This window comes from Bos grunniens, chromosome 18, assembly GCF_055505025.1.
Source record: "Bos grunniens cultivar Pamir isolate PY7600 chromosome 18, Bosgru_T2T1.0, whole genome shotgun sequence".
NCBI lineage: Eukaryota > Metazoa > Chordata > Mammalia > Artiodactyla > Bovidae > Bos > Bos grunniens.
In genome coordinates, this window is record NC_141182.1 from 5,617,051 (window position 1) to 5,632,924 (window position 15,874).

The window sequence follows — 15,874 nt, forward strand, 5'->3', positions numbered from 1 at the left end:
TTTATAATGCTAACTATGCCTCCTTACGCGCACTGAAGCAGTTTTCCGTCAGTGTCTCGTCTTGGTGCAGGACCTGGTCCGTGATCCCGCCTTGTCTCTAACTGCGTGTCTTCTTGGCCGCCTCTAGCCTTTGACCGTTCCTCACTCCTTCCCTGTCCTTCCTGCTCTTGAGACTTTGGTGCAACTGATTTTTTTTTTCCCTTTTTAATGATTGATTTAAGTTAAAGCAGATTTTGGCCTGAGCATCCTAGAAACGATGTTGTGTGCTTTTAGTGAAGCAGGTCAGGTGGTACACGGTGTTTGTCTGTGTGAAGTCTGGTGAAGTTTGTCTGGTGAAGTCACTGTGACCATTTGGTGAAGGTAATGTCTGCTGAGTTTTTCCATCATTGTGTTACTGGTTTTTTCTTCATACTGCATAAATATTTACGGGGAGATGCTTTGAGATTATGCCAGCCTTCTCTTTCTTGAACATTCATATACTGACTTTGATCTCACCTACAGCAGTTATTATAGCAGTGCTTCCCTAATGGTGATTTTGTATTTCTCACATAGCTTTCTACACGGATTCATTGAAATTCTTCTGAAGGAAGAGCGATCCCCTCTCTCCCACTTGTTGATTGATTCAGTTATTTTATTTATATTAGTATAGATTCACAGGTGTATGTTTTGTTCTATAGTCCAGTAATATCATTATTTATTTTGCTGCTCAAATTCTTGTGACTTTGGCTGGACTGTTGTCTTCAGGACCTTCTTCTGGTTGGTTCCTATGACAGAATGCTGTTTTTTAGAAGTCTGTTTTTTTATTGGTTGCTCTGGATCTGTAGTGGCAGTGTGTGGAATCCAGTTTGCTGGCCAGGGATCGAACCCGGGCCCCTGCGTTGGGAATGCAGAGTCTTAGTCATGGGGCCACCAAGGAAGTCCCTGGACTGCCGTTTTGATGGAGTGAATTCCCCTTCACGCTGTCTTCCGCCTTGCTCCCCACCGTTGATCTCATGTCATCATAAGCTGCTGAGAACAGAGGCCCGCTCTTTGGAATACACTGGCCTGGGGAACAGAAGGAAGCTCATGGGAGCATGCTCCATGCTGAATCCCCAGCCCCACCCCCTACCCTGCCCCCGCTTAGAGAAAATAAGAGACACAAAGCAGTGGTGATGGATAAAACTAGAATGTGAATTAGGATAAAGGAAGAATAAGCTCTCATTGGATTGCAGGAAAGACAGGTATCTTTTTTTAGGATTGTAAAGGGCTTTGGAGGGGGTAGTTTCAGGGAGCAGCCCCAACTTCCTGTGTGCCAGGCAGGTCCTGGGCCCTCCAGGCTACAAGCATAATTTTATCTAACCCTCCCATGCTGAAGGAGATATTAACATTATGGTTCCACAGATGGGAACAGTGAGGCTCCAGGGTTCCAGGAGGTCGGAACCCATTAAGGACGTGGTGGGGTGGGGACCGAGTCTTGTTCCCTGGACCCCAGGGTTCATCCTTGTGCGTGTCTCCCCACGGCCACCTGCTCACCCCTCCTGGCGGTGGGTTTTGGGGGAAGAGAGAAGAGCTGCTGCCTGCCCCTAACGCCCTAAAGATGGGGCTGCCTCCCCCCACTCCCCACCACAGCAGTCTTTTCTGTCCATTATCACGAAAGAAAGAAGTGCCTTTACGTATAGTCATCACTGGGATTGTGTGTGTGTGTGTGTGTATGATTCTGCACCCTTCTATGTAATCTGTGTGTTTGAATATATTTATGTGTTCCTGTTGTGCCTTTTTTCAAAAACCCGCTTTCAGGGTGTGCAAGTGTGGGGACTTGTACCTAGCAGTGATTCTGCGAGGTATCTGCATCCCAGAAGAGCAAGGGTTTCTCTTTCTATGGAATCTTCTTGGTCACCAGCATGCATTTTCTTTGGCCTGCCCTCCTCTGTTTACCATCGCTCTACATCTCAAAGGACTGGACACTGAAAGAGATCTTGGCCACCCCAGGAGCTCCAAACCCTCTAGCTCACAGCTGAGAGAATGGAGGTTCCTAGGGAATGGGGGTGGGGTGGGGGGGAGAAACCTGCCCAGGGCCACAGAGCGAGGTGACAGCGGAGCCCCACCGAGAAGCAGGGCTGCAGACTCTGGGTCACCCTCCTGCCATCTTGCCTTGGAGCTCCCTCAAGACTGCCTGTCTCTGCCCCCAACGCCCCACAGGCCAAGTGCAGGAGAGGAATTCTTCAGAGTGGTCTCTTAATAATCAATGCTTACATTTTGCCTTGGCCCCAGGCCAGATTCACCACCCCCCCCCCCCGCCCGTGCCCCCACCCGATCTTGTGTTCAAGGTTAAACATTCCTGTGAATTAGTGACCTTGCCAGTTTTGGCCTGTGGATGTCGCTCTCCATCCATAAGCCTCCTTTCCAGGGACCGTGTTTGCAGCAAAGACTATAATTTTATTTTGGGTTTGGATATACTGATTACATTTTAGCTTCTGGTATATTTTCTTACCCGTCACAGCCATTAAATTTATTTTAATAGTTACTCTACCCTCCTGATAGCCAGTGAAGGGGGAATTGGATATTGTCTATCAATTGGCTGGTCCGTGAACTAAGGCTGTATCTAATTACAAGGCGTTGTATTGGTGCTGATTTATTAACCATTTCCTGGGCTTGGGAGAAGGTTGCGTTTTTTAGTGGCACTCGACAGCCTGGATGCAGCTTTCCAGGAGGGTAGGGTGCCCGGAATATCACCCATCTTACAGTTATTACTTTGTGTCATATATAATCTTGTTTTTTCCCTGCAACAAATAAATCTTTGGGACTCCCTGGAAAAAAAAAAGGAAAAAAAAAAAACAACATTTGTGGTTACAGTATAATAAAAATAAACCGTTTGTCGTGACTGCAGCTGACATTTATCAGCCTGTTTGTGGGTGCTCTTTCTCTCTCTCTATAATACAGAACATAATTTGTCACTTTGTAAATACATTCCAGTCTAAATCCCTGCCAGCATCTGTTAGTGTTTGAAGGATTAATGTGCTACCCTGCGTATGTCTGTGCTTGCAGGGAACAGTGTAGCATATGATTATGGATCTCCGGAGAACAGGAGAATGGGGTATTTTCTCAGCTTTTCCCTTCACTTGTGGTCTTTCTGGCCCTTTCCTGATTTTTCTCATCCTTTTCCTACCCTGCTTAAGAGCTTGGAATTTCATCATTTGCAAGAGTACTGTTAGTCTCTAGTATTCCTTCTCCATTTCATTGAATGGGTTGTGATAATCGTGGTTTACAGGCAGAAAGGGTGGACAGATGGTTCTGGATTGGTTAGACTGGGATTCAGGTTCTCCCTTCATCTGATTTATGACCTCAGATTATTTAGTTTCCGTGTACTTGCTCTCAAAGTGGAGATGCAACCAGCTGCCTTTGGAAGGCACCGGGGTGAAGAGCGGAGCCTTGCATGGGTGTGAAGCGCAGCAGAGCGCCTTGATGAGGGCTCTGCGGCTCCGCCCCCACCTGTCCCTCTGCGTGTCGTTGCTCCCCTAACGCAGTCCATGACACTTGCAGTGCTAGGACTTAGTGGGTGGCTATGATTCTGTTTTGTTTTTCATCTTTTCTTGTTAACTAGTGGGGTTTTGTATTTGTTTGGAAGTATTAATCTCTGTAAATCAGGTGCTTGGTGGCTTCTTAGTATTCAGAGATTTCAAAGATCATTCTGCCAGTAAGAAACTCTGGTCCTCAACAAGGCTTGATACTGACTCCTGGTTGAGGAATTTAAACCCCTCAGTCTAGGCAGAATGTCTCACAATGCTGCAAGGGTCATCTTTGCTCTCCCCAGCAGAAGGCATGAATTTCCTCTGAATCATGATGATATGGCCTGTAATTCTTATTACTTTCTTCCTTCCTTTTTTTTTTTTTTTTCCTTATTACTTTCAAGAACAGTTATGGTCTCTCAATCGCCCTTGAAAGTGAAAGTGAAGTTGCTCAGTCATGTCCGACTCTTTGCGACCCGATGGACTGTAGCCTATCAGGCTCCTCCGTCTATGGGATTTTCCAGGCAAGAGTGCTGGAGTGGATTGCCATTTCCTTCTCCAGGAGATCTTCCCAACCCAGGAATAGCCCTCAGTCTACTGCTATCATTTGGATTGAAAAATCCCAGGACATAGAAGACGTGATCTCTTTAGTAACTATCTTATGAGCAATCTCTTTATTTTGTGTTTTCATTTTGTGTGTGTGTGTGTGTGTGTGTAGTCCTGCCTGTCCCACTCAGATGGTTCCCCCACCCAAACTCTGCATCTGCATGTGCAGTTCTTCTTTCTGCAATAAAGAGGAAAGTGCGAGGTTCTCTTTCCATTGCGAGAGGTGTTGTGTTGTTGTTTTGGTTTTCTGCACTGCAAATGCACATGCACAAGACGGAAATGCCATGCTCTCATTCCCGGTGGCCAAGATGGAGCTTCCGATGTGATGCCTGTTAGGATTTTGGAGAGAATCATTAGCAGATCTGGAGCATACCTTTGAGCCCAGTGGAAAAGTCTGTCCTTCACACCCTAAATGCCCAAGGATTGGCATGCTTGGAAGATGTCTAGAAACCCCTGTTTCAGTTTCTCTAACAGGTTTTTATAACCTTCCAGAGTGGCCATCAGAGAAGGCAATGGCAACCCACTCCAGTACTCTTGCCTGGGAAATCCCATGGATGGAGGAGCCTGGTAGGCTGCAGTCCATGCGGTCGCTGAGGGTCGGACACGACTGGGCGACTTCCCTTTCACTTTTCACTTTCATGCATTGGAGGAGGAAATGGCAACCCACTCCAGTGCTCTTGCCTGGAGAATCCCAGGGACGGTGGGGCCTGGTGGGCTGCCATCTATGGGGTCGCACAGAGTCAGACACGACTGAAGCGACTTAGCAGCAGCAGCAGTAGCAGCAGAGTGGCCATAATATTTTTCACAGCGATCCTGTGTTCAAGCAGATATATGGAATTGCAGGAACCATTTAGTGCTGATACTTAACAACATGTGATACTCCTGAAATTCAGATTTTTAACAGGAGACACATTTTGCAAGAAGCAGTGTTAGCAGATACCTACCGCTCTTTGTACATACTACTTGGAACTCTTAATGCTGTCTGTGAGCTACGTCTTTATCAGGTGGCCCCGTGATCAGTCAGCACACATTATTTAAGGCATCATGTAATGCTCTATTTTTTCCTATCTTCAGTGGAATCTGCAAATTACATTAATTATAAGACTGCCAGACTGTCGGAAACACACCCAGCTTTCCTGACTCTTGTCCTGAAACAGGTTTCAGCAAACTGTGCCACACCAGGAGGAAATCCAGTCTGACACCTGTTTTTGTAAATAAAGTTTTATTGGAACTCAACTTCACCCATTGGTTGACAGTATCTATGGCAGCTTTTGCATCCATGCTGCAAAAGTCAAGTTGTTTGTGTGGCTAGCAAAACCTAAAATACTAACTGGCCTAATCAAGAGAAAGTTTGCTGACTTTCTGGAGGACTTAGGGCCATTTGGAAAGAAAAGTCTGTTTCACTACCTTCTGGTGAGCAGGTGGTTAGATTAGTATCTTATTTCTACACATATGGAAACATTTCCAATTACACATGACTTAGATGTCTCTCTTGGCTCTTCCAGAGTCTGGAGGTTGAGGCAGAGGGGAGAGGTGGAAATCAACATTCTTTTTTTTTTTTAATCATAAAGTTAACATTTTAAGGGTCAGAAAAAAAAAGTGTAAAGGCTTTGGGTTCATGGAAAGAACAACATTCTTGGGAGTGAAGTACATTTGGACCCCTCCATAATCTCCTGGATTTAGGGAAAATTTCAGGGTTGGAAAGAAAGTTCTGGCACCAAAGCAATAATACTATCTTAAGGAGGAATGGCTTATCAGAGTGGAGGAAAAACTAAAATCCCACTTCTGCCAACTGCTGATTATATGGCTTTTCAAGCAGAATTTTTTTTTGGATGCTTTTTCAGCCTTTGTTTTGTTTGAAAAGTGCAGGTAATTGAGTCTACTTTGTAACGGCTCAACAGGGTGAAATGTAGCAGAGTCCATAATCCTCCCTTCTCTGAATAGTACCTGTCAGAGAGTAAGCCCTCCTAAGTGTTTAATTAGCAGTGAGCGCTTGCCCCTTGGACTGGGTTTTTTAAGTGTGCCCGGGGCAGGAAGTCTGACAACTCCTGGTTGTGTGATGAGCGGTGACACTTAGATGAACTAGAAAACGTCATCCTCAGCCAGAACTCCCCCGAATCCTTCTGGGGCTTGTGCTGCAGACCTGGTGCCCCCAAAAGGAGTGCAGCCTCTAAAGTCTGCTTTCCTTGAGAAAAAGGGGACCACATGGACGAGGTCCTCCCTTTACACCAGAGAAAGCTCTGGCCACCCCATCCCCTGTCGGCAGCAGAAGCTCTGCCTGAAGAGACCGTCTGTATCGGGGAACCAGAGGGAGCAGGGACAACACTGTTATAAATACTGAAGAAGGCGCGCCGAGGCCGAGCCGCCGTACGTGCGCGCATTCCAAAGTGGCTTCTAATGGACGCTGACAAGGTGGTGTCCCCTCCCCAGCTCTAACGCTGTGTGCACTGCTCTTCTGAAAACACGCGCTCTCTAACTTAGCTGCCTTTTAACAGAATTACCCCCACGTGATTCACTGTCCCTTTTGGCTACAAGAGAGCAGACCTCGGAGGCGGACGTGAACGTGGCCACATGCCCGTGCCCAAGCTGGCATGCTTTGGGCACTGAAGGGCAGGGTCGCCTGGTCACTGCTGTGAATCTGCGCGTCATTCTGCCACTCCTCATGGGCCCCTCTTTCCTAGGCTCCTGTTAGGACTTCCCTTTCAGTAGCAGTCCTGGGGAAGCTGTCAGACAAGCCTGCGAAACCTCATGGGACAGGAGCACCTGACTGTTTTCTGAGCTTCTCTCAATCTGTCTGTCTACCTCTGTCTCTCCTTCTCTCTATTCCTTAGCAACCACACCGCTACCTGGAATAAAGGACTTGGGTGGAAAAGTTATATCACTAACCTGATACATGCTCCTGGCCTGAGTTCTTTGAATTAATTCAGAGATTGGGATTGTAACGGGCTATATGCTCTCAGAGTTGTTTTCAGGCTTATTTTATACTGTTTGGGCTCCAGAATCAATTGGATTTTTAAACCCCCTAATGTCCCAAGTTTCATTTCTGCTTGCCAACAGTGTGCTGCTGCTTCTTCAGGTGAAAGCAGCAGGGAGCCGCCAACTGCACTGCCACTTGAAGTTGTGAGAGACAACAGCTGTACCAGGTGATTTCCAGATCCACATCGGGTGTCCCCAGTTGATAGGGGGCGGTGGCCCATTCAGTGCATAAAGTATGGGAGCTCCTTGCATCTAGTGGCCTCACTAGAAATCGTTACGGTCTGCATCCCTCAGATGGAAGGAGAAAGAATATGGGAAACCCAGGTCACGTGATGAGTAGCCCAGGGTGGAGGGCCTCACGCACGCACACGCGCACACACATATTCCACTCACAGGCCATTGGTGGAAACCTGGAGGCCCTGCCCCACCACAGTGCAGGCTGGGAAACGTAGTTCCAAGCTGGTAGGTCTCTTCTCAACATAGCCCAGTACTGTGGACCAGGGAGAGCAGGTCTGGGAGGTGCTGGTTTTCTCTGTCCACACTATCTATTTTATACAACATGGAGGTCATTCTTGAATTCTAGTTGGCTTCTGCCTTTAACGTGTGAATTTAAATCCTTTTAATTTCTCTTGTGATTATGTGTGAATCTCTACTAATTTCTAAATTTCATTTTGTATTTCCTGTCTATCAGGTGTTTTCCTTTATTAATAATTTTAGTTCTTTTTTGGATTTTATTTTTGCATCGATCCAGTTTCTTAGTATCCTGTGAACCCCAAGCATTTTTTCCCCTGCTGCTGCTAGTTTGGAAGCTAAATTGACTTTCTTCCTCCTCCGTCTTTCTCTCTCTCATATTCTTTCCCTCCCCTCCCTCCCTCTATTTCCTTTCTCCCTCCCTCCCTTCTGATATTTTTCTTCTTGAAACTTTCACATACATGATTTACATTTTCTCTTATATAGTATAAAGCTGTTTACTGTCTCTTACCATTTTAACCGGCAAAACCAGGCCATAAGTGATTTAATAATTAAATCTCCCTCCCTAAAAAAGAGCATCTTCTTTGTTATCGCTGTTTCAATTCCTTTTCCAGTTCCTTTTTACAAGTAAGTTATTTGGTCCCATGGCTAATGTAGAAGACGTGCAACATTTGCAGACATCTTCACTGTGTGTGTGTGTGTGTGTGTGTGTGTGTGTGTGCTGCGAACCGAGTTTCTAGCTTTTCTGCCTTTCTGGGTGCTTTTGTTGGAACTTATTAGAGGCTGTCTAGACAGATGCCACCTTAAGCAGGAAACTGTTTCTCTGGGAAGCACATACTCTTTTTAACCTTTTCTAGTTCGTCTGTTGAATATGCTGCTTTGCTTCTGCAGAACCTCAGGAAGATTCCTCTCTGGACTTATCCACAAATTGAAAGTGACTGTCGTGGTCACTCCCCAGGCATGGTGGTACCGTTGTATGTTTACTGCATTCTCTGCATATGGGGCTCACATTCGTCAGCAGGCAGCGTGGCCAGCTTCTGAGTGGCAGGCCAGCAGCCAGCGGGCCTGAAGCTTCAGGAGAAAACCTGCCTTTGCAGCGGATTATGGGAAATCACTGTTGCCAGCCTCACTAGCCTACTTTTATCTCTTCTGAGGAATTTGTCCCGGGTTCCGGTGGTGCATTATTCATTCATTCATGTTCTAAATTAAACCCTGTCTTGGAAACCTGCTCTGTGCCACTCACTGTGTACCAGAAATCAGAGACAGAGATATGAAACTTCATTTTAATCGACTGTAAATATCAGTGTGGATTTTCAGTTGTTTCGATTTTCTTTCATAGTCTCCTGCAGTGTTCTTGGGAATAGAAATTGCTCTAACCTTTTTGGAGGACACCCAGCAAAAATGCATCAAAATTTAAAATATAGATGTCACTTGACATGGCAGTTCTACTTCCAGGATCTTATCCTATAGAAAAAAATTGTTTATTGCAAAACATAGATTTTACAACATTGCTTTTAGGAACAAAAACCTGGAAACTACATAAAGTAATATTAATTACAGCAACAGCAGTAGTTAGCACTTGGAGCATATGTGTTTAAGGTGCTTCCCATGGATATTATCTTACTGAGTTCCCACAGTAATCCCAGGGAAGGGATTCTTCTATTATTTCTATTTTTTACAGATAAGTAAGGTCAAGCTTTGGGAATTTAAGTAAAAAGTTCACAAAGCTAGTGAAGGCTGTAGAGGACTGAGACATCCAAAGGGGATCATTTTTTTAATAAATTTTTTAACTGGATTAAAAAATTTTTATTTGTCTTTTTGGTTGTGCTGTGCAATATATGAGGTATTAGTTCCTTGACCAGGGATCAAACCCATCCCCCTATATTGGAAGCTCAGAGCCTTAACCACTGTACCATCAGAGAAGCCCCAGATCAATTTTTAATAAATGTTTGAACACTCCTCTACTGGGTAAACCTACTGGTTGAGAAGAATGTGGGTGGAGTTCCGTTTCGGTGTATTCTCTTAGGTGTTGATTGTGAAAAACCAGATTACAGAGTAGACTAACACGTAAGCTACGACACAGTGTTTGTAGAAATCCGCTGCGGCCCAGTGTTTTTATACGTGTGGGAAATGTATCCTGGAAGGCTTTGCCTCAAACCGTCACTCTGTGTATCTTGGGGCAGCAGGATCCCAGATACTTTCGCTTGATACGTTATCCACTTCTGTATTATTTGTATTTTGCTCAGTGAACCAGTTATATTTTTATAAATAAGGATAAATTTAAATTGTTGAAGCCCACTTGGGGTGAATCACAGTCCCTGTCCCCAAACCGACACACGCAGCCTCAGCACTGTTCCCATCTGGGGCTCGCTGTAGGATGTTTGTCAGCATCCCTGGGCTCTACCCCCAAGATACCAGAGCAGCCCTCCCCCAGAAACGTGTCCAGACCCCACCGGGTGTCCCCTGGGGCTGGCATGTCCATGGTGAGAATCCTCCAGGCAGGTGCTGTCCTGGTAGCGTGTGATTCTCTCCATCCTGAGCGTCATAATGGAGATCGTCTCTCTCCATCTGAGCATCTCTCACACTTCACGGGTCTTTCAAGTGGAATCCAGAAGCCTTTCAACCAGAGCAGATATTCTCGTTTCTCTTTCTCTGTAGTCATTGAAACAAACTGCCACTGACCTGTCACTAGATAGTCAACAGACCCCACATCTCTCTGTGAGTTTTTTTTCCTATTAAAAAAAAAAAATTGTTCTTTAATTGGAGGAAAATTTCTTGACAGTGTTGTGTTGGTTTCCGCTGTACAACCACACAGTTCAGCCCCAACATGCATATGGCCCCTCCCTCTGGAGCGTCCCTCCCCTCCCCCAACCCACCCCTCTGGGTCATCACAGAGCGCCAGGCTGGGCTTCCTGTGTTAAATAGCAACCTGTCACCAACTGTCTAGTTTACACGTGATGCTGTGTATAAATGTCGATGCCACTGTCTCCATTTGTCTGTACACCTATCTGAATCTTGGGGTGCAGGGCACCGGATTTATTTTATCAGCAACTTCTGCAAAGAAGGGGCTTCAGATGCTTAACAAGTTTCATTAAGAACCTACGTATTAAAATGTTCAAAACATATAGGCTGCTCCTGTTGAGGATATAATTATGCAGTAGATTAGCTGATGTCCAGTCTGTTGCCTTTAGAGCACGCCGTGGATGTTCCAGTACTTACATAAGACATGGGGCCTGTTTATTAAAGAGTCTTCAACTGTGTATAAAACTCAAACAGTCAAAAGTAATGGTGTCTGCTGAAGGATTCTTTATCATATGAATTTACCTTTAGTCATCTATTATTTATTTCAGCTATTTTATATGCCATTATAATAAATATTATGACAGAGAAAGCTTTTACGCTTCAACTTATTGTACTACTCTCTACTTGCCTGCAATCCTTCAGGAAAATGTAACCATGCTTTACCTATAGTTAACGTAAATCATCACTTACATTAGGATGAAAAATTCACCATGAAAAAAGTCTCTTTCTTCAATAGCCAGGCGTAAATGCCCGATCATGTCGGCTGCCAAGCTCCCGTGCCATTTGCCATCCTCTTAAACTGTTTTTAAGCTGCAAAGTGAATGCATAGCATAGAGGGAAATTGGAAGGTTTTCGAATAATTTTCCTTCTCTTGTTAGTTTCTGGCAAGATAAGCATTTTTTTGTCCAGAGTGCAAAATACTGCCAATTACTGTCTAAGCATCTTTAATAGTTTTACTTTACGTGGTGCGTAAGTCATACACCAAATTAAATAAGCCGTTATCCGGTGCAGTTTCTCCTTGAATCAGCCTCACAATCACCTATAGATATTGAAACAGTTACTTTATAAATTAAGTTCCAGCAACCCAAGGCAGAAATTTTGACCTATGTGTAATGAAAAAAGTATTGTCATGATTTTCTTATTAGGCATGTTTATCACTGTATTTTGGAGGGAGGGCGGACTTTGGTTGGGGGGGGCATCTGTGGAAGCTCAGGAGTGACGTTTCCTGCTTGATGGGTGATCTGAAGGTCAGGAATGACGAAGTCAACCCTTCTCCTTCAAGGCTTGAAGGAAAACCCAGGGCTTTGCTAAGGGTCGTTTCTGGTTTGGTTCCCTATTTTGTAAATTGGACTCTTCTTCAAGAGCGTTTTCCTGGTGAAAGGCGCAGAGGCGTACCAAGTGACACAGGCGCGGAGAGCCACAAAAGAGACTCTTAAACTCTGCCTTCTCCTTGGGTAGAAATGCTGTTGCAGAAAGAGCACTTATCAGAACATCCTTTTGTTAAAACATATTCATTTATTAACATTTTGGCTGTGCTGGGTCTTAGTTGAAGCACGCAGGGTCTTCGATCCTCATTGCAGCACACGTGATCTTTAGTTGCAATGTGTAACTAGTTGTAGTATGCAAAGTTGTGCATGTGGGATCTAGTTCCCAGAGCCAGGATCGAACCCAGGCCCCCTGTATTGGAAGCATGCAGCCTTAGCCACTGGACCACCAGGTCAGTCCCTGATCAGGGCGTCCTTTTTATCTTTAGACTTGTTCAAGGTTGGGCAGACTCCCATCTAGCTCTCTCACCATGCTGATTTGGGTTGCTCTGAGACATACAAGAGCCAAAAGGAGACGCACGTCCCTGTCTGCTCCTGCGTTTCCCAGCAAAGAGGCTGACACCCACAGCCACAATAACATCACTTTCATAATACTGAAGAAATGAGCAATACAAAGTACCACATAGGATTCTGACAAGTTACGGAACCAGTGTAGTTAGGTCTGTACTGTAGTTCAGTGAATAATGTCATATCAATAACATGCTCATCGCTGGTGTCTCCCGCTGCTGTAAATGTGACAACTCCTATTTAAGTTTTCAGAACATAAAATCAGGACCAAGCATATGTAAAGTGGAAGGGTGAGAGGCATCAGCATAATGCAATTAAGGCCCATTGGATTAGAATTTGCAGGGTGCCATTAGCAATAAGCTCTGAATGTACATTATTGCCTTGGTTACATTTTCTCCTTCACTACTAGGCTTCTCTTGTAAATTCTAAGTGTATGAAATAAATATGATGTAAAATAGACACAAACAAGAATTTATAGAGGACGTTAATTTCTTGATAGCTTCTCAGTGTCAGGCATTGAAGAATACGAGAACAGGGCTAGGGCCGGTAGTGATAATCCAGTGAAGACACGAGTGTTGGAACCAGTCGAGTCTCAGTTCGAAACCCAAATCAGTGTCTAGGCTGTGCCACTTTAAACTGTAAAAACCTGTGTTTTCGAGGCTGTGAAATGGGGGAAATGATAGATACTTCAAAAGACTTTTCCCATGACTCTTCAATGAAAAATAAATGCCAAGCATATCACGTGCTGTGCTCTCTCACTCGGTCATGTACAGCACTTTGCGACCCTATGGACTGTAGCCTGCTTAAGTAAATTTTGTGAAATAAGGAAAGACTGCAATTGGTAATATGCCTTATGGTTGAAAAACAAAGAATCGGTGTCCTGTTCTAACAGTGGTTTTACAAATGATAATGATCGTTACTTCTGTGCCTCGTACCTCGTGTGCACCATACCTACTCTTTGCCCTAGTCGTTCAAGGCAAATGGCCGTTGCAGCAGGAGTGCTGAGGCCCAGAGCGGCCACACCGCTGTCCTGCAGCCACACAGCCAGTGCTGCTGTCAGGCCGGACTGTGGCTCCTCCTGGTCAGCCCGGCTCTGCTGTCCCCGTGGATGTTCCACACAGTCCCCGCATGGTTCCTTTGGTCTCAGGCAGTGCCACGCCTGAGTCGTACTTGGCTGATTGTGGTCATGCAGTGGTATGAGAGAGCAGTCCTGTGTAACAACAGCAAGAACCCCCTTGATTCTGCACTTGTAGACCCTTGAACCACTAAGACAGGTTTTGGGAACTTAGCAAAGAACAGCCCAGGAAGACTCGTTCTACAGAGAGTGTCAGTGGGCTGTGCCACCACCTGCTGTCCCCGACGTCCAGGAAAGTGGAAGAAAAATATGTGGGTTGCTTCATTACTCTGTCTTTTGGCTGAACCTGGGGGTGGCTGGGAGCAGGTGGGCGTCTCAGCTTCTTAGATGTTGCCTGCTGCTTCACGTATGGGGTGCCACCTGTGCATTCCTGCTTTAAAATGATGGGTGCTGGCATCTGTAGACAGAATTTAAGGTATGTTTGCATTCCTCTTTTCCCTGAGATGATAAACTTGTGTACATTGGTGTGGTTAAAGAAAAGAGTGCAGATTTGGGGAAGGGTTGGATAGGCATTTTATAGCATTTAAAGATTCAAAGTTTAGTAGGAAGTTGTCTCTGTCAGCCAAAGCTAGGTGGGGGGCTGGTTGGCTGGATAGATGGGTAGATGGGTAGATGGGTAGAGAGAAGGGAAGGGGGGAGGGACATAGGGAAACAGTTAATATTGGGGTGGTGGCATTGTAGATACTTTTTGTCCATATCCATCTGTCTTTTCTAAATGTTTCTATGACTAGTGAAATGGCCTGAAATGAGCCTGGAGAGTAAAGAGGGCAAACTCATGGACTGTGCGTCATTCATTGTGTACATGTTTGCATTTCTCTTCTTGCTGGGCATGTGGGGGGTTGCACCTTTTTGAAGCTAGGCACAGCCCCAAAACATGCTCTGCCAACAAAATATCAGCAGAAGCAACACCTGGCACCGCAGGGTGGCAGCCCACGACATGCAGTATGCAGCCATATTCTCTGCCCACCCTGTGGAGGCTGGTGACGTTGAGGAGGATGGAAACACCCCCGGGCTCCACCTGCCTGGGCCCCTGGCCAGTCACAGTGACGGGGCCCCACTGACCTGGGAGGAACACGAGGCACGAACTAGTCATAATCCTTGGTTTTCTTATGACATTGAAGTTTGGGGGCTCCTTCCTTGTTGAAGGTCGTCTTGACTCACACGGAGGCACTTGTGTGAGCCACACAGTAAGGGATTGGGTCGTATCTTGTTGGCCATTCCAAGCTACAAAAATGTTTTAAGCTAGAAGTGTGTGTGTGTTGCAAATCTAGAGCCCAGAGACTGGCCAGACAGGGTCAGAACTTTTCACGTCCTGGGTGGCATATGCTGATTTAACATCTTAGTTGAAAAACTCAGCGGTTCTTTAGTGGAGATGGAAGAGTTCTGTATCTTGAATGTGGTGATAGTTCTATGAATTTCTGCATGTGATAAAAATGTCATAGAATTATACGCATAGATATTTCAAATAAAAGAAAATGAGTGCATCCCCGAACTGGTGAAATCCAAGTAACATCTGGAGTCTAATGAATTACTTTGTGACAATGTCGATTTTCTGGTTTTGATGATGTGCTGCTTGGATAAGTCGTCCCCTCTGGGGGATGCTGGGAGATGGGTATGCGAGCATTTTCGGGTACTGTGTTTGCCACTTCTTGCGAGTCTATAATTCCTTCCAAATTAAAGTCAACAACAACAACAGCAGAAATGAGTTATACCAAGAAAGCGGATTGTGGTCAGTCCCAAATTCATAGACTCAGCAGGAAAGCTTACATTGGCAGATGGGGCCTCTTGCTTTCACCTAGCAATCAGCAGTTTATCCCTCAGAAATGCTGTCTGTTTGCAATCCGTCAGCCCCTGCCTTCTCATTTAGAGCACGTCCCATGATAAAAACATTTCTGTCACGTTGTGAAGTTTGTTAGACAACCAGAAGAGCAACCCACACCCCCCCCCCCAACACACACACACATCAGCACACTTGTGCACCCTCCTTCTAAAAGCTGTGTTTTCCCTTCTCGGGGCTTAACTAAACTGTGCACGCAGTCCCTCTGGTTCTCTCAGGGTCAGTAGCAGAAACAGGAAACCCGATACCAGGGGCAGGGGAATCACCTGAGTGATTGGGTGTGGACTTGAGTCACTGTCCCCAGGAGCCCAGTAACCCAAGTCTGTTGAACGACTTGATGGCTTGTGACCCCTCGTTCCCCCTGGATACGTACATTCTGATTTTGTTCTTATTGGTGGTGGCAGCCCTGTGTTTTATCTTCCAGCAAAGGGCGAGGTGGTGGGGGTGGGGGATGGTACCAAAAGACAGCGTACCACGTGCAAACCGCACATTAGAAGAACACAAAGGCCGGCTTGGCCAGGCCATCGCTTTCATGGAAATTTCCGCTTTGGGGTCACCATCTGGGAATGTTCTCCCTGTTTTATGGGGGAAAAATGTACATGCATTCTTTTCTAATATGTAGCCAGCACATTCCTTGGGGGTTTCCATCAGGGACTCAGCTGAGAGGTGCGATGTCTGTCTTTACCACCATTCCCTTAATAGGAGAAATATCCGGTTTTCTTCTTGCGAT

At 45.5% G+C, this 15,874-nt stretch overlaps 1 protein-coding gene across 22 annotated transcripts in view; it reads left to right on the forward strand.

The window, feature by feature from the left end:
- WWOX (WW domain containing oxidoreductase) overlaps window positions 1-15,874 on the forward strand; it is a 907,382-nt gene that overhangs the window by 212,867 nt on the left and 678,641 nt on the right. The window contains exons 6-7 of one of the 22 annotated variants that reach the window (XM_086350025.1): window positions 7,149-7,234; window positions 8,430-8,762. The exons of the other annotated variants lie outside the window; for them this stretch is intronic. Coding sequence (XP_086206151.1) covers window positions 7,149-7,234; window positions 8,430-8,607 — 264 coding nt within the window. The 3' untranslated portion in view covers window positions 8,608-8,762. Of the gene's footprint in view, window positions 1-7,148; window positions 7,235-8,429; window positions 8,763-15,874 lie in introns of those variants that run through there. 22 annotated transcript variants of the gene reach the window in all.